This window comes from Danio rerio, chromosome 8 (assembly GCF_052040795.2).
Source record: "Danio rerio strain M-AB ecotype USA chromosome 8, GRCz13ab, whole genome shotgun sequence".
In the NCBI taxonomy this organism is placed as follows: domain Eukaryota; kingdom Metazoa; phylum Chordata; class Actinopteri; order Cypriniformes; family Danionidae; genus Danio; species Danio rerio.
The window spans coordinates 59,535,242-59,561,197 of NC_141028.1; the positions used below are offsets into that span (position 1 = coordinate 59,535,242).

General features: G+C 36.9%; 1 protein-coding gene across 5 annotated transcripts in view; it reads right to left on the reverse strand.

The window, feature by feature from the left end:
- Positions 1-25,956, reverse strand: part of vps13a (vacuolar protein sorting 13 homolog A) — a 99,911-nt gene that overhangs the window by 54,385 nt on the left and 19,570 nt on the right. For 4 of the 5 annotated variants that reach the window (XR_015496903.1, XR_015496902.1, NM_001118893.3 and 1 more), the window contains exons 18-37: positions 24,697-24,898; positions 24,081-24,195; positions 23,789-23,925; positions 21,930-22,062; positions 21,723-21,840; positions 18,828-18,972; positions 16,991-17,075; positions 16,077-16,246; positions 14,734-14,890; positions 12,534-12,613; positions 11,532-11,591; positions 11,189-11,393; positions 9,018-9,134; positions 8,835-8,938; positions 7,718-7,885; positions 4,819-5,126; positions 4,283-4,430; positions 4,065-4,206; positions 2,198-2,319; positions 16-185 (exon numbers count right to left, since the gene is read on the reverse strand). Coding sequence is in view for 3 of the 5 variants with exons in the window: in NM_001118893.3 (NP_001112365.2) it covers positions 16-185; positions 2,198-2,319; positions 4,065-4,206; positions 4,283-4,430; positions 4,819-5,126; positions 7,718-7,885; positions 8,835-8,938; positions 9,018-9,134; positions 11,189-11,393; positions 11,532-11,591; positions 12,534-12,613; positions 14,734-14,890; positions 16,077-16,246; positions 16,991-17,075; positions 18,828-18,972; positions 21,723-21,840; positions 21,930-22,062; positions 23,789-23,925; positions 24,081-24,195; positions 24,697-24,898 (2,886 nt within the window). In the remaining 2 variants the exon portion in view is untranslated. Of the gene's footprint in view, positions 1-15; positions 186-2,197; positions 2,320-2,430; positions 2,512-4,064; positions 4,207-4,282; positions 4,431-4,818; positions 5,127-7,717; positions 7,886-8,834; positions 8,939-9,017; positions 9,135-11,188; positions 11,394-11,531; positions 11,592-12,533; positions 12,614-14,733; positions 14,891-16,076; positions 16,247-16,990; positions 17,076-18,827; positions 18,973-21,722; positions 21,841-21,929; positions 22,063-23,788; positions 23,926-24,080; positions 24,196-24,696; positions 24,899-25,956 lie in introns of all 5 variants that reach the window. The other variant, NM_001442347.1, reaches the window with a different exon arrangement.

The following is a 25,956-nucleotide window of genomic DNA, read 5'->3' on the forward strand; positions in this document are numbered from 1 at the left end:
TTTTCTGTGATCTACCTGGATGTAATCATCTTCACTCCCTGCCTCTTGTCATCCAGCAGACAGTTGGTGAGTTTGAGCGAGGCCTTCATGGAGCTGTCGGAGAACATGTGCACACTGGTGGAGATGGTGCCCAGTGTGAACTCGGCCAACTTCAAACTCTCATCACGAGAGTCGGACAACTGGATCTACACATAAACGGATCCCACAGACCAAAGCAGAACAACAAACATTAGCTTCGCATGTAAACATCACACCTACGACTACAGTCAGAATTATTTGTCCTCATGTACATTTCTATTTCTGTTTAAAATATTTGGAAAATGATGTTGAACAGATTCAGGAATTTCTCACAGTATTTCCTATAATATTTTTTCTTCAGGGGAAAGTCTTATTTGATTTATTTTGGCTAGAATAAAAGCAGTTCTTAATTTTTTAAAGCCATTTTAAGGTCAATATTATTAGCCCCCTTAAACAATATTTGTTTTGGATTTGGAGTGGCCTAATTACCCTAACTTTAACCTAACTAAGCCTTTAAATGTCACTTTAAGCTGAATACAGTGCTTCCCACACATAGACTTTACTTGGTATACAAGTATATTTGGTGGTGACACATAAATAATACTATTATTTTATTCCTTTTAGACTTTTTTATATCCGTCCAAGAAAGCACAACATTCGCGATTGATTAACCAGTGGAAAATCTTCTCTCGCTCTGCTCTGCACATTTCCTACTGCTGATTCTGTGTGCGCAAGAAGCGTAAACACTCACACATGCTCTCACGTGCTCTACAGACCCACAGAGATGGGCCGATTGCGGCAAAATGCATCCGACCGTAGTTTCTGAACGTCCTAAAATATCTGAGAATCTGGTTTTACTTTCGCTTGCTAAAGTTGCTGTTATTTGTATGCGTTTTTGCATTACCTTTTCATAGCTGACTGCGCGCACAGCCGCGAGAGAAACATTATATGATTAATCATTTAATAAACGACTACTATAAATTTTACTATATATATATATATATATATATATATATATATATATATATATATATATATATATATATATATATATATATATATATATATATATAAATATATACACACACTCGGAGAGAACAAAATATACTGGCTGCAAAATATTTGTACACCATTAGAATTGGCTAAATCAACTAATTTGCCTTATTTAAATAATCTACACTTTTTATTCCAGTAATTATTACAATTTTGAGCAATAATGTCTATTTATATTCAATTTTTCTGTTATTTATTTCTCATTTGCTGTGTATTTTATTAATTTAATGATTTTAATATATTGCATACTTTACTACATATCTAAAATGCTTTGACAACACTGTAAATGTCATTTCAAGAAAGCAACTTTAGAGAGAGAGAGAGAGAGAGAGAGAGAGAGAGATACTGATTGTTATTGCTGTTATTACTGTTTTATCCTAAAATGTTGATTGTTAAATGTAGTTTATTCTGATCTATTCTTCTTTTTATTGATATAAATAAATATGATATGAAATATATATTGAATAATAATAATATGATATATTGAATAATATGATATATTACTTATATTTTTATTGAATTATTATATGTATATATCATTTTTTTGTAACTACTACTACTACTACTGTTTACTGTGTTTTTATTAAATATGTATGTTCTTTTAATTTTATGTAAACTTTATAAATGCTTTGGCTATACATTTGTAACATTTGTCATGCCAATAAAGCAAAGATTGAATTGAATTGTTAATTGTTAAGTGTACAGTTTATTCTGATTTATTATTATTTTTATTGTTACAAATTAATAATATGATATGAATAGTATATATGTTGAATAGTAATATATATTGAATAATAATGTGATATATTGAAGAATATTATAATATATTGAATAATATGATGTATTGTTGATATTTTATTTAATTATTATATATAAATATTTTTTTTTTACTACTATTTACTGCGTTTACTGTTTTTTTGTTTTTATTATATATGCATGTTGCTTTTTATGTAAACTTTAGAAATGCTTTGGCAATACATTTGTCATGCCAATAAAGCAACTATTGAATTACTATTTAACTATTGAAAAAAATATTCTCTCTGTTAAACAGATATCGGGGGAATAAGTATACAACAGTTATTTTATAGTTGTATGTTTTACTGCTGACTTGAGTGCTTTTTGTCACCTCGCTGTTCGGGCTGTAGAGGACCAGCGTCATGGAGTCAAACTTGAAGTTCAGTTTTAGGGTGTTCTTCAGTTTGCCTGATTTCTGACCCTCCACCACTGCTGCGGTCACAACGGTGTTGCCTACGACAAAATAAAGACGTGCTGTTTGAGAAAATCAATGCAAAACTTTGAAAAAAAACATTGAAATGCTTAATAAACCTTCAATTAGTTTTACTTGTATGTTTTATTTACTTGAAAAATGGTAGAAACCATTAACTTGCATCTGATGAATCCCCAAGAACCACGGTTTCATGTTAAAGAAAATCTCTAAGGCTTTAATGAAGGGAAAAATAAGTAAACTGCATCTTGGTTTGATGACAACAATTTTATATTTTTGGGTGAACTACGCCTTTAATGTTTAAAAAGCAGGATAAAAATTATAAACGAACATGCAAAACAAGGACAAACAGTTGAAGTCAGAAGTATTAGCCCCCTTTAAATTGTTTCCCACAATTTCTGTTTAACAGAAAGAAGATTTTATCCAACACATTTCTAAACACAATAGATTGTTTTTAAATTGACAGCTTCTGCTGGTTGCATTTCCAAAATTTTTTCCTGCCAATCTTAAGCCAATTGTAATCTTTTGTTCTGGTATAATTTGGAGTTTCCACAACCATAGCAGAGTGAGCACTCCAGCTTGCCCCCACCCTGATCTAAACATAATAGTTTCAGGGTGTTTTCACACCTGTGAATCGATTCAGTTGTTCCGAAACAGAGATTACAATTGTTACATTGTTGCTCTTTGCTCTTGGAGCGGTTCGCTTTCACACTGCAAAGTTTCTAATCGGACCAAAAGAGCAAAAACAAGTCACGTGCGAGTAAACTCTCCTCACATTGGTCAGAGTGTCAGGGTTTATTTTGCAGCGTCCCGCTCAGCTGTCAGGAGAGGTGGTGGTTTGGTGGTGATTGACAGGGTGTGCGCGCGCGACGTGTCTGAGGAGAGATGCGGTGGGGAGGGGTGAGAAGGGTGCGCGACGATGCCTATTGAAGGACCGGGAGGGAGACCCGAGATTACCGGGAGATCATCACTCGTTTGCGGGCATCCGGAGACTCACGAAACTTCCCGCCCTACTCATAATTCTCTCTTCATATAGCCGTAAGCCTGTTACATATCCATAAAACACTGTGATATAACCGCGCTCGGATCGGATCGCTTTCTCACTGTAATCGGACCGCTCCAGGGTTCGTTTCAATCGAGCCGAGACCACCTCATTCAAGCGATCTCCGAGCGATTACTTTGGCGCGGAACAGAGCGCGATTGCCCTGTTCACATATGCCAAACGAACCGCGCTAACTGGGCAAACGAGACACGTTCCCAAACAAAAGTGTAGGTGTGAAAGCACCCTCAATAACTCATTTCTAATAACCGTTTTCTTTTCTCTTTACCATGATGATGGTAAATAATATTAGACTGGATATTCTTCAAGACGTTAGTTTTCAGCTTAAAGTGACATTTAAAGGCTTAACTAGGGTAATTAGGGTAAAGTTAGGGTAATTAACAGTGGTTTGTTCTGTAGACAATCCAAAACAAATATCGCTGAAGGTGGCTAATAATATTGACCTTAAAATGGCTTTAAATAAATTAAGAACTGCTTTTATTCTAGCCGAAATAAAACAAGTAAGACTTTCTCCAGAAGAACATTATAATATGTTATAGGAAATGCTGTAAAAAATTCTCAGTTAATGCTCTGTTAAACATCATTTGGGAATTTTATTTAATTTTTTTTAAATCACGGGAGGGCGAATAATTTTGACTTCAACTGTATATACAGTAGTATAGTTCAAACAGCCAACACGGTAGACTTGAATCTGTGCATTTCTGATACCTCCAGAACCCTGGGAGCCTTTGTTAGAAACCGTATCTCCTTTATCAGAGCTGGACGGAGCTGGAGGAGCATCAGACGTCTCGGACAGATTCTCACTCAGAGTCTTCAGCACCACAGTCAGATCCTCCTGACTCAAGATCAGCTATAATATAACAGACATTAACGTTAGCTGCAATATCCCACTATGATCACTTACAGAAACGTGCACAAGCACTTACGCTCATGGGCTTGAGGTGAGCATTGATCTGGATGTCGGGTATGCTGTGATACCAGGAGGCGGAGAGATTGCGTTTGATTGACAGGTCCATGTTGACTGGCTTGAGCAACTGAATCTCGCTGTTAAACTTGTCATCAGTGAACGTTGTCCTGAGGAAAATACAAGCATAGTGGAAACATTACCAATTGAGCGGCATGGTGGCTCAGTGGCTCGCACCGTCCCCTCACAGCAAGAAGGTCGCTGGTTCAAGTCCAGGCTGGGCCAGTTGGCATTTCTGTGTGGAGTTTGTATGTTCTCCCCATATTGTCGTGGGCTTCCTCCGGGTGCTCTGGTTTCCCCCACAGCCCAAACACATGCTCTGTGGGTGAATTGAATGAACTAAATTTGCCTTAGTGTAAGAGTGTGTGTGAGTGTATGGGTGTTTCCCAGTACTAGGTTGTGGCTGCATAAAACATATGCTGGAGTAGTAGGCGGTTCATTCCGCTGTGGCGACCCCTGATAAATAAGTGACTAAGCTGAATGTAATACTCTACTAACCTGTACATTTTCAGATCACTCAATCCGACAGCCATGATGTCCATGACAGGAGGGATCTTGGTGTGTGTTGGAGAGGAGACGATCTCAAAGCGGTTCTTTACAGTCACTAAACCCAGATCTGCCACAATGACGTTGTGGGAAACTGAGGATTGTGGGAGGAAGACAACAGGAGCTTTGATGTCGACGTCCAGGGAGATCCGAGTACTTCTCTCTGCCAGCTCCAGAACCCCCGTGGCTGCTTTCTCTGCTGCCTGGGCCGTCACCTCCGCCAATGCATTTTTAGCCTCCTGGAAATTATTAATAAATGCCTGACAAGGAAAGATAAAGAGAGCAGGAGAGAGACCATTAGGCTAAAAAATACTGAAAAAAAAAACATACATACACATATTAACAAAGCATTTACTTCTATTTCTGTAACTGTAGGGTGCTCCCCAGGGCTCAGTTCTAGGCCCTCTCCAATTTTATAATAATAAATATTACTAGTAGAATCAGTTTAAATGTTATTATGAAACATATTGTTATTATTATGATTCAACATCTTCATTCATTCATTTTCTTGTCGGCTTAGTCCCTTTATTAATCCGGGGTCCCCACAGTGGAATGAACCGCCAACTTATCCAGCAAGTTTTTACGCAGCCGCAACCCATCTCTGGGAAACATCCCCACACACATTCACACACACACTCATACACTACGGACAATTTAGCCTACTCAATTCACCTGTACCGCATGTCTTTGGACTGTGGGGGAAACCGGAGCACCCGGAGGAAACCCACGCGAAGGCAGGGAGAACATGCAAACTCCACACAGAAACGCCAACTGAGCCGAGGTTCGAACCAGCGAACCAGCGACCCAGCGACGTTCTTGCTGTGAGGCGACAGCACTACCTACTGCGCCACTGCCTCGCCCTGATTCAACATCTTGCTAATTATTATAAGTACGAGTAGTAGCAGTAGTAGTAGTTTTATCAGTTTTTGTGCTATCTACCTGGATGTGATCATCTTTACTTTCTACGTCTTATAATCAATTTAATATCACTTGTTAGAGCTACCTACTCCCATACAAAGAATCACCTGTTCGATTCAAGCTCCGACTGGATTGGGTGCAGTAGGACTTGTGGATATGAGGTTTAGGGGGGGGTGAGTGTAACGGAAGCCATCTAGCAACATGCTATGCAGGTAAACCTCACTCCTCTGATCTGCAAATGTGCTCTAGTGACAGACACTAGAGGCCATGGTCTTAAGCCTCCTTGTAAGATTCATCCAAAGAATCGCCGGTTCAATCCAAGCTCAAACTGGGTTGGGTGCAGTGAGACTAGTGGGTAACACCTGGGGGCTCGTCCGGGATGGAAAGAGGTTTAGCGGGGGTGAGTGTTACGGCAGCCAGCTAGCGAAGTGCTATGTGGGTAAACCTCATTCCTCTGACCTCTAAATGTGGTCTAGCAACAGACGCTAGAGTGGTTTTTAGCCTCCTTGTTAGAGCAACCGCCTCCCCTACAAAAACTTGCGGGTTCAATCCCAGCTCAGACCTGGTTGGTGCAGTAGCACCGGTGGGATACACACGTGGGGGCTCGTCCGGGATGTGAGTGAGTGTAACAGAGGTCAGCTAGAGGCCATGGTCTTTAGCCTCCTTGTTAGAGCAACCGACTCAAATACAAACAATTGCCAGTTCGATCCCAGCTCAGACCAAATTGGGTACAGCCATACTGGTGGGTTACACAAGATTTTGTGAGACTAAATAGAATACAAATAAACCACATATGAAACTTGTTTCTAATAGAAACAAGCAATTTGTTTCTATTAAAAAACTATAGGGTGCTCCCCAGGGCTCGGTATTAGGACCTTTTCAATAATTTTAAAATAATAATATTATTAGTAGAACAAATATCATTATTAAACATAATAATATTATTAAACACCTTAACATTAGTGGTAGTAGTATCCTTTTTATGTGATTATATGGGTGTGATTATCTTTTAGTCTTAAAATCTCTTATGTATATATACAGTTAAAGTCAGAATTATTAGCCCCCTTCGAATTGTTTTCTTCTTTTTAAAATATTTTCCAAATGATGTTTAACAGAGCAATGAAATTTTCACAGTATGTCTGATAATATTTTTTCTTCTGGAAAAAGTCTTATTTGTTTTATTTCGGCTAGAATAAAAGCAGTTTTGAATTTTTTGAACACAATTTTAGGGACAAAGTTATTGGCTCTTTTAAGCAATTTTTTTTCTTGATAGTCTACAGAAAAAAACATCGTTATACAAAGACTTGCTAATTACCCTAACCTGCCTAGTATACCTAATTAACCTAGTCAAGCCTTTAAATGTCACTTTAAGCTGTATAGAAGTGTCTTGAAAAATATCTAGTCAAATATTATTTACTGTCATCATGACAAAGATAAAATAAATCAGTTGTTAGAAATGTGTTATTAAAACTATTATGATTAGAAACGTGTTGAAAAAATCTGCTCTCTGTTAAACAGAAATTGGGGAAAAAAAAATAAACAAGCGATCTAATAATTCAGGGGGGCTAATAATTCTGACTTCAACTGTATATTGACTCATGTATATTTTATTGTCTCTTATAGTCAATTCAATATAAATCCTTTTCAATTTTAATTTTTATGTGATTTTTAAAGTAAAAAAAAAGAAACAAGATGTTGTGGGGCTAAATATAAAAAAACACACACAATTCAACAAAACAGTTTGTTTCTATTAAGAAGAAACTGTAGGGTGCTCCCTAAGGCTCGGTTCTAGGCCCGCTCCACTTTTAAAATGAATAGCATTATTATTATTATGAGTTTAAATTTTCTTATTAGTAGTATTAGTAGTAGTATAACTTTCTTTGTTTGGGAAAACATTAGTGGATGCATTGGTGAACGAGAGATGAACACTTACCAGTATTGAGGACATAAACTTGTTGAGGAAAATAACTTGAATGCAGCCCACGGTCAGGGTTACGCTAGTGTCCACAATGTGCATGTCTGTGTAAGCGTCACCCTCCGTTGCATCGACATGGTTCACCATGCGGAAATCAAACACCTCCTTATCAGCGATGGACACTGCCTGCATATCATAAACATTTTCCATCATTAGTCTCACACTAAAAACATCATGTTCGAAAAACGCCACAAATATGCCACAAAAAAGCATTATCTAATTAATGTCATTTAAAAGGCAGAATTTAAATGACAACGTAAAACCTGTAAAATCTAATAAGCAAAACCTCTTTTACTCCAATTAAATAGAAAATCTGAATTAACCATGATATTGTATAGTAAACTGGTATTTTACAGTTTAGATTTTGATTATATTAATCCTATTCAAGTGGAAATGCATTTCACTTGCATTTTTGGCTAAACAAATGTACGCAAACTATAAAAAGTACAAATCAATTTCTTAAAAGCTACAATATCTATATTAATATTTTTAAGCCTTACATTTATTCAGAAGTAAATTGGGATTTTTTTTAGGAATTGAAATAGGCTCTAAAGTATTTATTAGATAAAATGTGTATTTCAAGTTTGTTTAAAATTAAAAGTCTAACATTAAATAGATTTTTTTATTCATATTTCTTTTTGGTTATTATCTGTATTTTGGGTACAAAATAAAGTGTATCTGGACTTTACATTGATATTTGGAAAGCATGTATAATTCCATAATTATTAAATAAAGTTGGGAGCAGAAATATTTATAAATCAAGTGTACTTTTTTGATTTATATATATATATATATATATATATATATATATATATATATATATATATATATATATTTTTTTTTTTTTTTTTTTATTAATAATAATTGCACCCCTGAGTTTTAAGCACATTAAACTTCTTTACATAATTTACACTAAAATGGGTAATAATACTGGGTGCTGTTCAGTTGTTTTAACATTTCTTTGATAAAAGGTTTTGATTATCTTCAAAACACTGTAAAAGTGTTCTATAAAACTGTTTATAAAAGTGTACCAGTTGATTAATTTATATTTAATATGCTAAATAGCATTTTCTACCTTTTTATAAAGTGCCTCTTTGTCACAATCCAGAATGATGATGTTCTTCAAGTTAGCCAGAATCTCCACAGACTTCTTCTTCATCTGAACTTCAGAAACCAGTCCTGATGGGAGTTAACATGCTGTGTTAGAAGCTCTCCCTGGTTTTTTGTGTTTGAGTGCATCTACAGATGTGTCTATTACCCTCTATGCTGATCTCAGAGATCCTGGCTTTCTCTCCTCGTATGAACACCTTCAGACAGTTGAGGTCTGCGCGGATGTGCAAATTCACCACATCCTCAAACTTTGACTTCTTGTAGGCTGGAGCAGAAAAAAAACAATAATATGAGAATCAGGCATGCGGTGAAATTAACATTCTGGGCAGAAAATTCTGCATGCACTTGGCCAAAAAAGCGAAACTGAAAATGGTTTGTAATAATTATTTATGATTTTATTGAATAAAATAAAGTAATTTTGTAATAATCAATAACTTGATTTAAAATTAGACCGAAAAAACACAAGGCCTCTAAACCAAATGTATCGATAGTGGATGAATGGAGAGGTGTAATTTTACTAGTGTTGAAATGGCAACACGGTAGTGCTACTGGATGCAGCAGGAACAAGTATACTACATAGAAATGTCCTGTCGGAAAGAAATTTGAGCAGACTTTACTTTTTTGGTGAGCATGCGCCATCAACAGTGCGCTCTGTTTTTGAACTTTGGTCAACACAGTATACAATTCCTATGCCCAGTCCAAAGCTGCTTCAGACCAAACGCTGGCTGGTCACTGCGGCTTAATACAGCCTTTTCTGGGGGGTCATATTTTTAACTTTTTTTTTTCTTTCCCAAAACTAACCCAATAACCCACCAAACAACTAACCCACTTACCAAACAACTAACCAACTAACTAACCAAATCACTAACAAACAACCCACACCACTAACCAACCAAACCACTAACCAACCAACTAAACAACTAACCAAATAAACAACCAACAAGCCACTAAACAACCAACCCAACCACTAACTAACCAACCAACTCACTAACAAACCAACCAACCAACCAACCAACCAACCAAACTACTTACCAACCAACCAACCAACCAACCAACCAAACCAAACTACTAACCAACTCTCCAACCAAACCACTAACCAACCAACCTAACAACTAACCAGCCATTCAACCAAACCAATAAGCAAACAACCAATCAAACCATTAACCAACCAACGAAACCAAACCACAAACCTACCAACCGACCAACCAAACCAAACATTTAACCTACCGACCCACTAACCAACCTAAACCATTAACCTACCAACCTAACAACTAACCAGCCATTCAACCAAACCAATAAGCAAACAACCAATCAAACCATTAACCAACCAACGAAACCAAACCACAAACCTACCAACCGACCAACCAAACCAAACATTTAACCTACCGACCCACTAACCAACCTAAACCATTAACCTACCAACCCAAACCACTAATCTACAAACCACTAACCAACCCAAACCACTAACCTATCAACTTACTAATCAACCCAAACCACTAATCAACCAACCCAAACCATTAACCTACCAACCCATTAACCTACCAACCAACCCACTAACCAACCCAAACCATTAACCTACCAACCCAAACGATTAATCTACCAACCCACTAACCAACCCAAACCACTAACCTATCAACTTACTAATCAATCCAAACCACTTATCTACCAACCCACTAACCAACACAAACCACTAACCTATCAATCCACTGACCAACCCAACCCACTAACCTACCAACCCACTAACTAAACCACCCCACTAACCAACCAACCAACCAACCAACCTAAACCACTAACCCACCAACCCACCTACTAACCAACCAACCAACCAACCAACCCACAAACCAACCAATCAACCAACCAACCAACCAACCCACTAACTAAACCACCCCACTAACCAACCAACCAACCAACCAACCTAAACCACTAACCCACCAACCCACCTACTAACCAACCAACCAACAAACCAACCAACCAACCAACCAACCAACCAACCAACCAACCAACCAATCCACTAACCTACCAACCCACTATCTAAACCACCCCACTAACCAACCAACCCAAACCACTAACCTATCAACCCACTAACCAACCAACCAACCAACCAACCCACTAACCAACCAACCAACCAACCAACCAACCAACCCACTAAACCACCCACTCACTCACATCACTGACTCGCATGTTTTATGAGGCGGATTGGCCAAACACTGAAACACAGTTTTCTAATAGTCTTTTTCTGTGTCCAAAATTTCAGCGCATTGCTAACGGCATGAAATATCAAGACAATATAACAGGAGCAGGCAAAATAAACTTTCTTACAAGACTTCTTGGCCACAGCAGAATTCTCTACTTTAGCCTCCTCCTCTTCTTCTTCTTCCTCCTCCTCCTCCTCTTCCTCCTTGGGAATTATTGGTTGTTCCTCCTGGGTCTCCTTCTTCATCGGTGGCAGAAGATTATTTAGGAAGTTCATGGAGTTCAGGAGAGCCTCTGTGTGCAGGTGAATGTCCAGAGAGGAGAAATTCACCTGGTGCAAAAAAAAAAAAACACAGATTAAACTTATTATGGAACTGAAGTTTTCTTCTCTGTTATGATGTAGATAACTCTGCCCCTTTGGCTAACTATGACATTGTTTTTAAAGGCTGTGATTTGTGAACAGGCTTACCTTGATTAGTTGCTCTGTATTTTTGTACATAGCTTTAAAATCTGGTGCATTTTTGTCTGCCTGAAGAAAAAACAGGGTATTTGTGAAATCAGGGTTATCCGAGTTAACTAAAGCCATAAAGTTGATTTCTAATGTTTGAAATATTATAAACAACATATTAGATAATATATAATAAATAAAATATATAAAAAGTTTTTACTTGCAAAAATTTATTTTTAATTATTTTAAATTAAATTAAGTTATTTATTTTAAATTAAATTTATTAAATAAATTAAATAAAGAAATAAAGTTGCATTAAATAAAAACTTCACGGACATAAAATATTTTTTAAAATGAAAAAAACTTAAAAATAAAATGAAAACAATATAAAAATGCAAAAATAACTAAAATATTAAAAATAAAATATGAAATTTATATAAAAAAAATTAATGGACAAAAAAAAAAGTCTACATGACCTATAAAAAACTGATAATATGAATTTTCCTTCAGCTTAGTCCCTTATTCATTAGAGGTCGCCACAGCGGAATGAACCGACAACTTATCCAGGATATGTTTTACACAGTGGGTGCCTACACACACACTCATATGCTACAGCCAATTTAGTTAGTCCAATTCCCCTACAGCGCATGTGTTTGCACCCGGAGGCAACCCACGTCAACACGAGGAGAACATGCAAACTCCACACAGAAACACCAACTGGCCTAGCCATGGCTTGAATCAGCAATCTTCTTGCTGTGAGGTGTCAGTGCTACCCACTGAGCCACTCTGCTGCATGAACTGATAATAATGGACTAAAAATAATATTATAACAACAGTAATGCTATGATGAACTACAGGATCAGAGAAAATAAAAACAAAACAAATACACTTTACACATTACGACGCTTTCTAAATCATTGCTGTCTGGGTTATTAATAAAAATAAAGATTCACTACTAAATTTAGCGTGAGTGTTGGATATTTTAAAGCTAATTTGATTAAACAGCTGACACTCTCCTCTTACCTTGACATACTCCAGAGTGAGCAGATCCTCCTCTGTGTTGTCCAGCGTGGTGATAAGGTGAACTTTCTTGTCCTCAGAATCTTCACACAAACACACAAAATCCTCAAACATGTTAATATTTAATAGCGGAACTCATTTTAAGACATGCTCGAGCTCTATCTCCAACAAAACGTGCAAAAGATAAGAGCTGATTTCCAATAGAAATACACATTATAACATGTTATACTACAGCTCTGATGAATGCGGAATCTGATTGGCTGATGAGCATTCTAAATTCTGGCGTTACTTTCAGATAAAGTAGTTCTGGCAGGTTTTGAGCGCATTACAGCTCCATTTCACTACGCTGAATGATTTCAGTGATTTCACAGATTGGTAGTAACATGCTAATTCATGCTAGAATCATGCTAACAACATGCTAATTCATACTACAATCATGCTAATTCATGCTAGAATCATGCTAGTAACATGCTAATTCATGCTAGAATCATGCTAGTAACATGCTAATTCATGCTAGAATCATGCTAGTAACATGCTAATTCATGCTAGAATCATGCTAGTAACATGCTAATTCATGGTAGAATCATGCTAGTAACATGCTAATTCATGGTAGAATCATGCTAACAACATGCTAATTCATACTAGAATCATGCTAATTCATGCTAGAATCATGCTAGTAACATGCTAATTCATGCTAGAATCATGCTAACAACATGCTAATTCATGCTAGAATCATGCTAGTAACATGCTAATTCATGGTAGAATCATGCTAACAACATGCTAATTCATGCTAGAATCATGCTAGTTCATGCTAGAATCATGCTAGTAACATGCTAATTCATGCTAACAACATGCTAATTCATGCTAGAATCATGCTAGTAACATGCTAATTCAAGCTAGAATCATGCTAACAACATGCTAATTCATGCTAGAATCATGATAGTAACATGCTAATTCATGCTAGAATCATGCTAGTAACATGCTAGAATCATGCTAGTAACATGCTAATTCATGGTAGAATCATGCTAACAACATGCTAATTCATGCTAGAATCATGCTAGTAACATGCTAATTCATGCTAACAACATGCTAATTCATGCTAGAATCATGCTAGTAACAAGCTAATTCAAGCTAGAATCATGCTAGTAACATGCTAATTCATGCTAGAATCATGCTAGTAACATGCTAATTCATGCTAGAATCATGCTAGTAACATGCTAATTCATGCTAGAATCATGCTAACAACATGCTAATTCATACTACAATCATGCTAATTCATGCTAGAATCATGCTAGTAACATGTTAATTCATGCTAGAATCATGCTAACAACATGCTAATTCATGCTAGAATCATGCTAGAATCATGCTAACAACATGCTAATTCATGCTAGAATCATGCTAGTAACATGCTAATTCATACTAGAGTCATTTGCTGCGTCCGAAACCGCATACTTCCATACTATATAGTACGCCAAAATCAGTATGCGAGGCGAGTAGTATGTCCGAATTCATAGAATTCGAAAATCAGTAACCGAGAAGTACCCCGATAAGTTACAACTTCCGGCGAGATTCTAGAGTGCGCATCCTATGCACGCAGCGCTATCCCATAATGCCCCACGAGAGAATTCATGAATGGAAGTGAAGCGACGCAACTGACGCAGGTAGGTCCCGTGACCATGACAAAATGGAGGATGTAATACGTCCGAATTCCATTCATACTTTTCACATTCAGACTGTATAGAACGTACTTTTCTAACGGGTCGAGTAGTACGTTTAAATTCAAATGCAGTACCTACTGAGTAGTAGGCGGTTTCGGATGCAGCCATGCTAACAACATGCTAATTCATGCTAGAATCATGCTAGTAACATGCTAATTCATGCTAGAATCATGCTAATTCATGCTAGTAACATGCTAATTCAAGCTAGAATCATACTAACATGCTATTTACACTTTAAAACCACTTCAAACTTTCAGACTCTGCTTTTCAAGCCACCATAATGTTTGTTCTTTAATTTTTAATTTAACTTTAATATCTAGTTTTCAAATTAAAGTAGTTCTGGCAGGTTTTGAGAGCATTACAGCTCCATATCACTACGCTGAATGATTTCAGTGATTTCACAGCCTCAAAAAGCAGTAGGCGATTTCGGACGCAGCCCTGGTGTCTCATTAGCGGGTAAAAGGTTGTGTTTTGAGTGCACTTACCCAAGTATTCTGAGCACTCGAGGCAGATCTCACGCAGGAAAGTGTACGACGACATGTCAAACGTGCGAAGTTTGAGCTCTGTTCCCAATCCATCGATGAACAGATGCAGAACACTCACTTCCTGTCTATTCGACACACGGCACAGCTGCACCGAGAGCTGCGGGTAAAACAAACAGGGGAAACGTGCTATTTAAAGAGGGACAGCACACCCAAAAACCATTAAAAATAGGTTTTAATTCACACTTCACATCACAAACAGGATTGAGTTTCTTTCTTCTGTTGAACACAAAAAAAGGATATTTTGAGAAATGTTAGAAACCTGTAACCATTGACTTCCATAGTATTTGTTGTTATAATGGTTACAGGCTCACGAACATTTTTCAAAACATCTTTTTTTGTTCAAATGAAAAAGAAAACTCAGAGGTTTGAAATCAAATTATTAATTATAAATTTTCATTTTGTGTGAACTATCCCACAGGTTAATGTGCAGGTTAGTGTATACTCCATCAGCTGTTTTCATTTCTGTTAGCTTTGCGTTTTCAACAGTTTGGCGCCATCTAGTGACTAAATAGTGAGCAGGTTAGTGTATACTCCATCAGCTGTTTTCATTTCTATCAGCTTTGTGTTTTTGACTGTTTGGCGCCATCTTGTGTCTGAATAATGTGCAGGTTAGTGTATACTCCATCAGCTGTTTTCATTACTGTCAGCTTTGTGTTTTTGACTGTTTGGCGCCATCTTGTGTCTGAATAATGCGCAGGTTAGTGTATACTCCATCAGCTGTTTTCATTACTATAAGCTTTGTGTTTTTGACTGTTTGGCACCATCGTGTGTCTGAATAATGCGCAGGTTAGTGTATACTCCATCATCTGTTTTAGTTTCTGTCAGCTTTGTGTTTTTGAATGTTTGGCACCATCGTGTGTCTGAATAATGTGCAGGTTAGTGTATACTCCATCAGCTGTTTTCATTACTGTCAGCTTTGTGTTTTTGACTGTTTGGCGCCATCTTGTGACTGAATAATGCGCAGGTTAGTGTATACTCCATCAGCTGTTTTCATTACTGTCAGCTTTGTGTTTTTGACTGTTTGGCACCATCGTGTGTCTGAATAATGCGCAGGTTAGTGTATACTCCATCAGCTGTTTTCTTTACTATTAGCTTTGTGTTTTTGACTGTTTGGCACCATCTTGTGTCTGAATAATGCGCAGGTTAGTGTATACTCCATCAGCTGTCAGCTTTGCATTTAATTAAAGAATTCATAAATTGTTACAGCTCAGAACAATGTTTTGTTTCTAATGTTTGTGTTTTGTGGCAAGTAGCTGGTGTAATAAGCAGGAAAAAGTTCAGACCTTGTTGATCTCAAAACTAAGCAGAAACTCAGTCATGTTCTTCTTGGGGTCTTTGAGCACCATAGACAGACGTTTATCAGCTGCTGAAGCATGCCGAGAGTCCGACGAGGCCTCGAAGAACGGCAGATCCTCGATCGGTGAACTGGGGGCGTCAAAGAACAGCTCCTCCTCTGAAAAAACACAGTGTTTCATATGGTCAAATGTAACCCTGCATGACAACATCTTGTGTTACACAGGTATATTTTTGGCAATAACTAAAAATACATTGTATGAGTCTAAATTATCGATTCCTCTTTCATACCAAAAATCACCAGTGTAATAAGTAAAAATCATCTTCTATGCAGATATTTAGTACATTTCCTACTGTAAATATATCAAAAATCAATATTGATTGAGTGATGTGCATTGCTGTTACATCTCAAGAGATGTTTTAGCGATATGGCAAACGCAACACAAAGAAATTCTCAGTTCAGGTGATTTTTCTTTACTAACACTGATAGATTTTGTCAGTAAGATAGCCCAAACAAAACTATGAGGAGAAAGAAAGTTCTAGTAATGTGTTTATTTATAATGAGGGGAAGAATTGACAGGCATAAAAAAGATAATAATATAAAAAAAACACCTGGACATGAAATTAAAGCAAATAATAAAAGACAAAAAAAACCCCCACTCTAACTAAATCCCAGTCCCAACCAAAATGTAAGAACTTAACATGGGCAAAATTTAAAGGGGTTTATCCTCAATATTCAGATTTTTTTTCCACATTAAGATTCAAACTGACAAATTTCGGCCAAATATTGTCTTATTCTAACAAACCATACATTAATAACAACCTTATTTATTCAGTTTTAATTTAAAAAATATGACCGATCTGTGGAGTATTTCTCTGTAAGTTTAGTCTCTGTTTGTCTGACCTGAGCCGTATATGATGGACGCACGCAGGTCATCTATAGCTGGCCTTCGGGGCGTGAGCTGAGGGGTATTTCCTCGCTTGGAGGCCTAATAAAAAAATTTAAAAATTAAAAAGCGTGATCACATCGTTAGAAAACCAAACAACACTCCTGGCGCTTGCCAACACAATGCAAATATGTTCAAATGAACCAAAATGACATAAGCTTCTGAATCAGGACAGGTGTACTTCTAAAGGAAAATGTATAATGTTTAATTGCATATTTTGTAGCGATTTATTAAAACAAATTAAATGCATCAACTGTGAGAAAATGTTATATATATGTATATATGTATAAATGTTATATAAATGTTATATAAATGTATATATGTGTATATATATATATACACACACACACACACACACACACACACACACACACACACACACACACACACACACACACACACACACACACACACACACACACACACACACACACACACACACACATATGTACACACACACACACACACACACACACATATATATATACATATATATATATAAATACATTATTATATAATATATATAATATAATATATATATATATATATATTATATTACTAATATAACATTTGAGCGCGTTCTTAAACAGCACTGATTTGTCATTATGTTCACGTGCTCAACAGAAGTGACAGTAAATGGCTGTGAAGGTCATCAGTTCACCAAACTCACCACTGTTTACTGAATGTAACCACAGGTACAAGAGGCACTGGAGCATTTTAAGGCTGTGAAGATCAGCTGGTTTGTCTTTATGCTGACATGCAAGTAATCCACTGACGAATCACAGCATTAAAATGCTCCAGTGTATGTGTGTGTATGTGTGTGTATGTGTGTGTATGTGTGTGTGTGTGTGTGTAAGCATCAGACAACTTTATTCTGTAAAATTGAATTATTATATTACTGAAATACTAAATAATATTAACAAAATAAATGAAAAATACAACTAAAATACAATCTAATCATCAGAAAAAAGCAAATATATCAACTTAAAATGTTAAACAAACTGTTAGAAATTAATAAGTAGTTTGAAGTATTTTTTAAAAACTATTTAAAAAGTTCGAAAGAAAACATTACTGTAATCTAAAACGAAGCAAAAAATATACTGAAACTATATATGAAAAACATATTGAAAATTGCATTTCTTTAAGCATTATTTTAACATATTCCTAAACAACAAAACACTTAAAAACAAAAACAGCTAATTCATATTATGAAAATAAAGCAATTTAGGAGTACATAAACAATATTAAACTAATATGAACTAACAGTCAATTGTCAGATGATTATCCACATATTTCGCTTAATATATGCAATATTTTATTTCCGTAATTTAATTTCATATGATCAACATCTGAAGAGTTCACTTGCAAAAACAGAAAACCAAAATTTCCGGAAGTTTGCAATAAAACTCAATACCACTTAATAAACTTAATTGTCATCATTTCTGACAACTAACTAAAAAGCAGAGTTAGTTACTTCATGGCACAGCCGGGATTCAAACCAGTGACCTTCTTGCTGTGAGGCGACAGTGCTAACCACTGAGCCACCGTGTCGCCCCAGTGTTAGTAATTTCCACAAATCCTGTTTTATGCAATTGTACTCTTCAATCCACAACTTAAAATCAAAACATCTAAAAATGACTCAAATGAAAACACGTGATATACTCCTCCTAGATACTTTACTGAATCAACTCTTATCTAGTGTTATTAAACAATTACAAAGCAGCAAAGGTCCGTTTTCTCAAGAGATAGTGGCCCAAATTAAATCTGGCCCAGTCTTCATCATTGTGTGTTTACCTTTGGAGTGGCCTGCGTGTTTCTGGACTGAGGCGTGGGCCGGCTCTCAGGTAGAGGAATACTGCTGAGCAGAGCCAGAACGCCACGCACTTTATCATCAGAGATCCGCAGAGACAGCAGAGGCAGCTCACCGTGCATCTTAAACCTCAACAACAGCAACAAGACAACACACATCAATGCAAGATTAATATATGTGTTACATACTGTTGAAGAAATGTAGAAGCCCTCCTTTAATATTTTAGTTCTTCAAAATTTTCCAAGTGCTGTTGAATGGAGAAAAGCTTTTTAAGATTTCAGATTTTAAAGGGTTATCTAGGTTAACTAGGCAAGGCAATGATCAACAGTGGGTTGCTTTGTAGGCAAGCAAAAATACTAAATTCCTAAAGGGATAGTTCACCCAGAAATAAACTACGTAATTATGTAAACATATTTTAATACCATTTTCAGTTTATAAACTGTGAGAATATTTGGTTTGGCTGCATATATACACATGCACTAAGGCAGTGGTTCCCAACCTTATTTTGCCTGAGACCCCCTTTTTAATAGGAAAATATTGTAAGGCCCCCCTCCACATTTAATGATATTATCGCTCATAAAAGTTTGCAGTAATGATGACAAAAAAATGCTGTTTTCAAACAAACGGTAAGATTATTACTGTATCTAGATATGCTTATACACAAATAATATTCTAACGTAAAATATAAAAGCAAACCATCAGGCCATCTGTAACTGAAAAATGTAAGACTTTGGCTTTAAAATTGGCCCTATTTGAAATTCAATAAGAAAAATATCCATATTCACACTGATGTATAAGGGAAAAAATAATATAGGCTTTTACAATGTACTACTTGCATGTTATTTATTATGCTCCATCAATTAGTCCGAGGATTGCTGCGAGGCCAATAATTGAGACTCTGTCTTTGTTGTTGAGTACGGGTTACAAATTTGCCCATTTTTAGTCATCTAGGGCAGTGGTTCTCAACCTGTTTATCACCACGTACAATTGTCACTTTTACTGCGGACCAGGGTGGTGGGGTGTTTCGTAGGTTGATCCATTAACCGCTTTCCCAGAAGATGACAAGCTGACAAAACATTGCTGTCACTCTCTGGTACAAGTTTATTTATGGAATAAATTACAAAGCACTGCAGTGTTGGTGTGTTCTGTGTTTGTCAGAGAAAACTACTCTTACCGAAATATGAATATTCCATACAACCTGAAGCTGATTGGTCAATTCTTGTCATAGGTGCGATCGCGTCACACCACACCTCCATTGGAAACAACAAACTTGTGCAAACTCTAGAAATACCCAATATGCGAAGGGCGCTTAAAAGGCGGCTGTCATTTGCGATCTCCAGCAGTTGATCTTCTTGCAGAGCCATGCTGGATTCACCTGATTTGTTGACAAATTTGTTGCGAATCCATACCTTGGCAGTTCGTGGGTCGTTCACAGGGTCTTTTCCCCTTAGCAAAGACACTTATCAAAGATGTCCGTTTCTTACTCATTTTGCTGCTTGTGGGTTAAATTTGAGCGCTCAAGTGACCGAGACGTAAGCGAGAGAGTACTGTCATTTTTCAAAATAAAAGATCGTTCAGACTCGGATAATAAATAAAACGGAAATAATTAATGATTTCTTGTGCGGCCCGGTACCAATTGATTCACAGAGCGGTGTTTGAGGACCACTGAGCCACTGCTAAGAAATGTTTAAAATAAGCCCCCCACAGAGCTCGCTGAGGCCCCCCTGTTGGGAATCACTGCACTTAGGCATACATTTTTCAATATTTAAGGTCTAAGGCCCCGTTTACACTAGTGCGTTTTAGTTTGAAAACGCATAAGTTTTGCTACGGTTTCGCCATCCGTCCACACTACGCCGGAGTTCTCGAGCGCCGAAAACGGAGCGTTTTGAAAACGCTGGAGAGGCCGTTTTCATTCTGAAACGCTGCTGCTCCGTCTCAGTGTGGATGGGGAAAGACGGAGACATCTGAAAACGGAGGCGGGGCTGCAAACGTTCGCCTATCTGATTGGGGCTTTTCCTCAATATTAAGTAGCCCACACACAGTTCAGTCTCGCATCCTCTTCTTGTAAGTTAAGACTTTGCAAGTTTGATCAAGGCTGCAGTCTCCCCCTTCTCAGTTTGATATGGAAAACATACCGAGGACACGGGTAAATCTTCAAAGGGAACAGTGTACTTTATAACTTCATTCACATCACCTTGGCTACGTTGTTTCACTTTCTCAACAATAAAATGTAAACATGATTTAAGGAATTGCCTATTTTCTTTTTAATATTAGCAACTAAACAGACAGCAGAAATGTTGAGGCGCCGTGCTGCATATATGGGCGTCATCTTCACTGTGTGGATATTTATAACAAAACGGAGCCGATAACAACTGCCTCCTTTCAATTTCAGTGTAAATACGAAACGCACCCTCTCTTTTGCTGAATATCAGTTTTAATAATAAATAATTATAAAAGTATAACATACAATAAGTTTTTACATTGTAGGAAATAAAGGCAAGCGATCAGTCAATGTACCTGGATTAATCATTAACTTATCTTTGCGCTTAACCAAAACATGTTACCCGTGAACAAGTAACTTAATAGATTCCAATGACCAAAGTCAGGGAATTGTGTGTGTGTGGTCACGTGATGTGCGTTTTCAGCGTTTTGGTGTGGACGGAGAGCTGTTCAGAAATGGTGGGTAAAACGCGAGAGTGGACGCGGATCGTTTTCATTCTACAACGCCGTTTTAAAACTAAAACGCACTAGTGTAAACGGGGCCTAAAAACCTGTCTGCTGTATAGCACAGAAAAAAAAAACATTGCAACGTCCATTTTTGTCCAGTTTTTTTTTTTTCATTTGTGAATGTGCAAAGAAACATTCCTCCAGCTCCTTACTTGGGCATCCTGGAGTCTGTGACCACCATCGCTCTGCTAAAGACCACCTTCAGGTCCACTGGCTCCAGGATGTGGAAAGCAGACTGTCTTAGCGGACGAGCCCGCTTCCAGTCTCCACCTAACAAACACACAGTGTGTGTAAAGTGCCTACAATGTCCCTTAATTTCGAAACCTAGTACTGACAGGTATGTTATTATGTGTGCGCACCTGCTTTGGAGTAGAGGAACTGCAGACTGCTGAGCTGGACGTCGAAGCTGTCGTACGCTCGAGACATGATGTCCTCTAGAGTACTGCTGCCCGCAGACAGCTGAGGAAGATCAGCTCGGCTCTGACTTGACATCTGCACACAAACACACACACTTTAACACAACGGCGTGTGTGCATTTATTACACAGCTTTCAGAACTGCTCCATTCTGTCTGGTCAGTTGCAACACTCTAAGGTCAAATATTCGATTAAAGACTGCAGCAATACTGTTGAAGTGTTTTGTCTCTGGCTATCTATCAGTCAATCGGTTCGTTAGTTAGTACGTTCATTCATTCATAAATTAGTTAGTTCAATTGTTCATAAGTTCGCCAATGAGTTCCCTCGTTAGTTTGTCCATTCATTAGTTAGTTTGTTCATTAGATCACCATTTGAATAATAATTGGTTAGTTTGCTCCTTAATTCGTAAGATTGTTCTTTAGTTCGCTGGTGAGTTTGCCCAGTTAGTTTGTTAATTTATTCATTAAATGGTTAGTTTATTCATTTGTTAGTTTGCTCTTGAGTTTCGCTGGTTCACCATTTAAATAATAATTTGTTGGTTAGTTTGTTCGCTCGTTAGTTCATTCATTCTTTAGTTTCGCTGGCGAGTTCGCTTATTAGTTTGTTTGTAAATGTGTTCATTAAATGGTTAGTTCATTAATTTGTTTTTAATTTGTACGTTTGTTGGCTCGTTCATTAATTTGTTGTTTGTTGGTTTACTATTTATTTTTTAATTTGTAAGTCATTTTATTCGTTCGTTAGCTTATTTGTTTTTTCGTTACTTTGCTGGTGAGTTCGCTCCTTATTTCGCTCGTTAAATGTTCGTTAGTTACAAATTTCTTCGTTTCTTTATTGCTAGTTCGTTAGTTCACTATTTCAATAAAACTGTTAGCTTGTTCGTGCGTTAGTTCATTTGCTTTTTCTTTAGTTCGTTAGCTAGTTTGCTGGTGAGTTGGCTTATTGGTTCGTTCATTAAATGGTTTGTTAGTTAGCTCATTTCTTCATTTGTTCATTGTTAGTTTGTTAGTTCACCATTTCAATAATTTGTTAGTTAGTTTGATCGTTTCGTTAGTTAATTTGCTTATTCGATATTTGGTTTGTTAGTTTGCTAGGGAGTTTGCTCCTTGGTTCGACCATTACACGGTTCGTTAGTTCACTTCTTCCTCGTTAGTTTACTGTATCAATAACAATTTGTTAGTTTGTTCGCTAGTTCATTTGCTTATTTGTTAGCTAGTTCGTTAGTTTGCTAGTGAGTTTGCTCCTTGGTTCGTTCATTAAATGGTTTGTTAGTTAGCTCATTTCTTCATTTGTTCATTGTTAGTTCGTTAGCTCACCATTTCAATAATAATTTGTTAGTTAGTTCGATCGTTTCATTAGTTCATTTGCTTATTCGTTAGTTAGTTTGCTGGTGAGTTTGCTCCTTAATTTGTTCATTAAATGGTTTGTTAGTTCATTACTTCATTGTTAGTTCACAATTTCAATAACAATTTGTTAGTTTGTTCATTCCTTAGTTCATTTGCTTATTCGTTAGTTTGCTGGTGAGTTTGCTCCTTAGTTCGTTCATTAAACGGTTTGTTAGTTAGCTCATTTCTTCATTGTCAGTTCGTTAGCTCACCATTTCAATAATAATTTGTTAGTTAGTTCGATCGTTCGTTAGTTCATTTGCTTTTTCGTTAGTTAGTTTGTTGGTGAGTTTGCTCCTTAATTCGTTCATTAAATGGTTCGTTAGTTAATTTCCTCATTTGTTCACTGTAAGTTCACTGATTCAACAGTAATTAGTTAGGCTGTTAGTTAATTCATTAGTTCGTTAGTTTGTGTTTTTACCTGAAAATGACCCAGATCTAGAATGGCAAGGTTGTGTTTGGGGTCATAAAAGCCGTTTTCCGGTACGATGACATACGAGGCCATGAGGTTTATTTTCAGATCCAGAACTTTCTGCGTCTCAATGATGTACATGAGGCCTGTCAACAATCAACAACACCGTTTTACTACTAACTAAAATTTTCTGAATGTACAACTATTTAAACTATTAAAAAACTAAATATGACCGGAATTAAGACAGACACATACATACATACATACAGACAGACAGACACAGACGCACACACATACACACCTGTGGAGGTTTTGTCTCTGAACTGCTCCAGCTTCATCAGTGTGGCGTTGGTCAGTTCATCCAGCTGCAGGTCTTTAGGAGGCATGAAGAAAGCGGACATACTGTTCACGGTCATCTACAACAAAACAACAAACTCACTTTCACTTAAAGTTGAAACATAAGCTGCAATAGATTTAGTCCATGAGGGATTTGATTGGACAGTTGTGGTTTGCTTTAGGCACATTTCAAAGGACTGACAGATTGATCCCGCCTTCAAACCAGTAAACACCAATCAGGGAGGAGAAAAGATAGATGAGAGAGGGGAAGATATTTTGATTAAAGGTTAAAAGAACACATTAACTCTAATAAACACTGGAATTATTATTTAAAAACTGTGACTTTTTTAACTTTACATTCAAATTTTAACTTTAAATAAAGATTTAAAGGGATTCTGACTGGTTTTTATTGTTTATAACCTAGAATAAAATCTGACAGTGATCCCAATCATATTGTTTTAAGAACTACGTCATTATCAGTAGCAACTACGTCATTATCGTGAGCCTTAGAGTTATCATGTTTGGTGTAAACGGGCCTTTGGGAATATATGAAGAATATATTAACTGTCACAGAGCCTCACTGCATCATAGATGATCTCCAGCGGCTGGGACTCGATGCGCAGTCTCTGGTCAGCACGAGCGTCCAGCGGGTTGGTCTCGAACATGAGGTTCAGCAGACTTTTATCCTTCATGCCGTCCACATGACGTGGAGAAAGCAGGATCGGGGCCGACTTTTCCCGCGGGAGACCGGACACTTCAAACGACGACAGCTGAGCGGAGATCCTGACAGGACAATAGCAAAATTAATACTGCTTTAATAAAATATATTTCAATTACATAAATAACATTAAATCATATAATCAAAATCATAAAACACTATTAAGTTAATTTTCTCTACGACAGGGTTACTTTACCATCATAAAAAGGTTTACTAATTTAATTTTCAATTTTTCCAATTTAAATTCCATTAGCTTTTAATTATACCTATATATATATATATATATATATATATATATATATATATATATATATATATATATATATATATATATATATATATATATATATATATATATATATATATATATATATATATATTCTGTTTATTATTTAAGCTTTTAGATTTCATTATTTTAGCATTTTTTTTTATTATTGTAATCAAAATAATTGGGGGCGGTGCAGTTTTCACAGAGAAATGCCAAGTTTATTATATAATAATATATTAAACTGTAATATATTGTACATAAAGTAAACATAATCTACCGTCATTTTATTAATTGTAATGCTGTGTTCACACCAGATGCAGAACGCGCAGATAAATCACGCTATTTGCGCGTAAATAGCCGCGTGAACATTTGAGGTTACTCGCTTCATTCGCGCGTCAAATCCGCTTCATTCGCGCGTCAAATCCGCTTCATTCGCGCGTCAAATACGCTTCATTCGCGCGTCAAATACGCTTCATTCGCGCGTCAAATACGCTTCATTCGCGCGTCAAATACGCTTCATTCGCATGTCAAATTCACTTCAGAACAGACGTGGATTTGCGTGATAAGCAGGGCTTCTGTCTGCCCGGTAACTCTAGCTTCATTGCTAAATGGCTAACATGGATTTTATGAAGAAAATAACAGTGTTTATGTGCTTTATGAAGGCTGAAAAACAGCGTTGATACGTTTAGGGTCGTGTCTGAGTCCACTAGTTTAAAACTAGTAGTTAACCTGGATGACGGAGGCTTTCAGCGGTGCTTCTGACTGAGCCGAGCCCAGTTTGATGACTTGTTGTCGGTGTCGCCTGGAGGATTTCCTCCAGGACACCATCAATAGGTTCTACGTCACAATCACGCC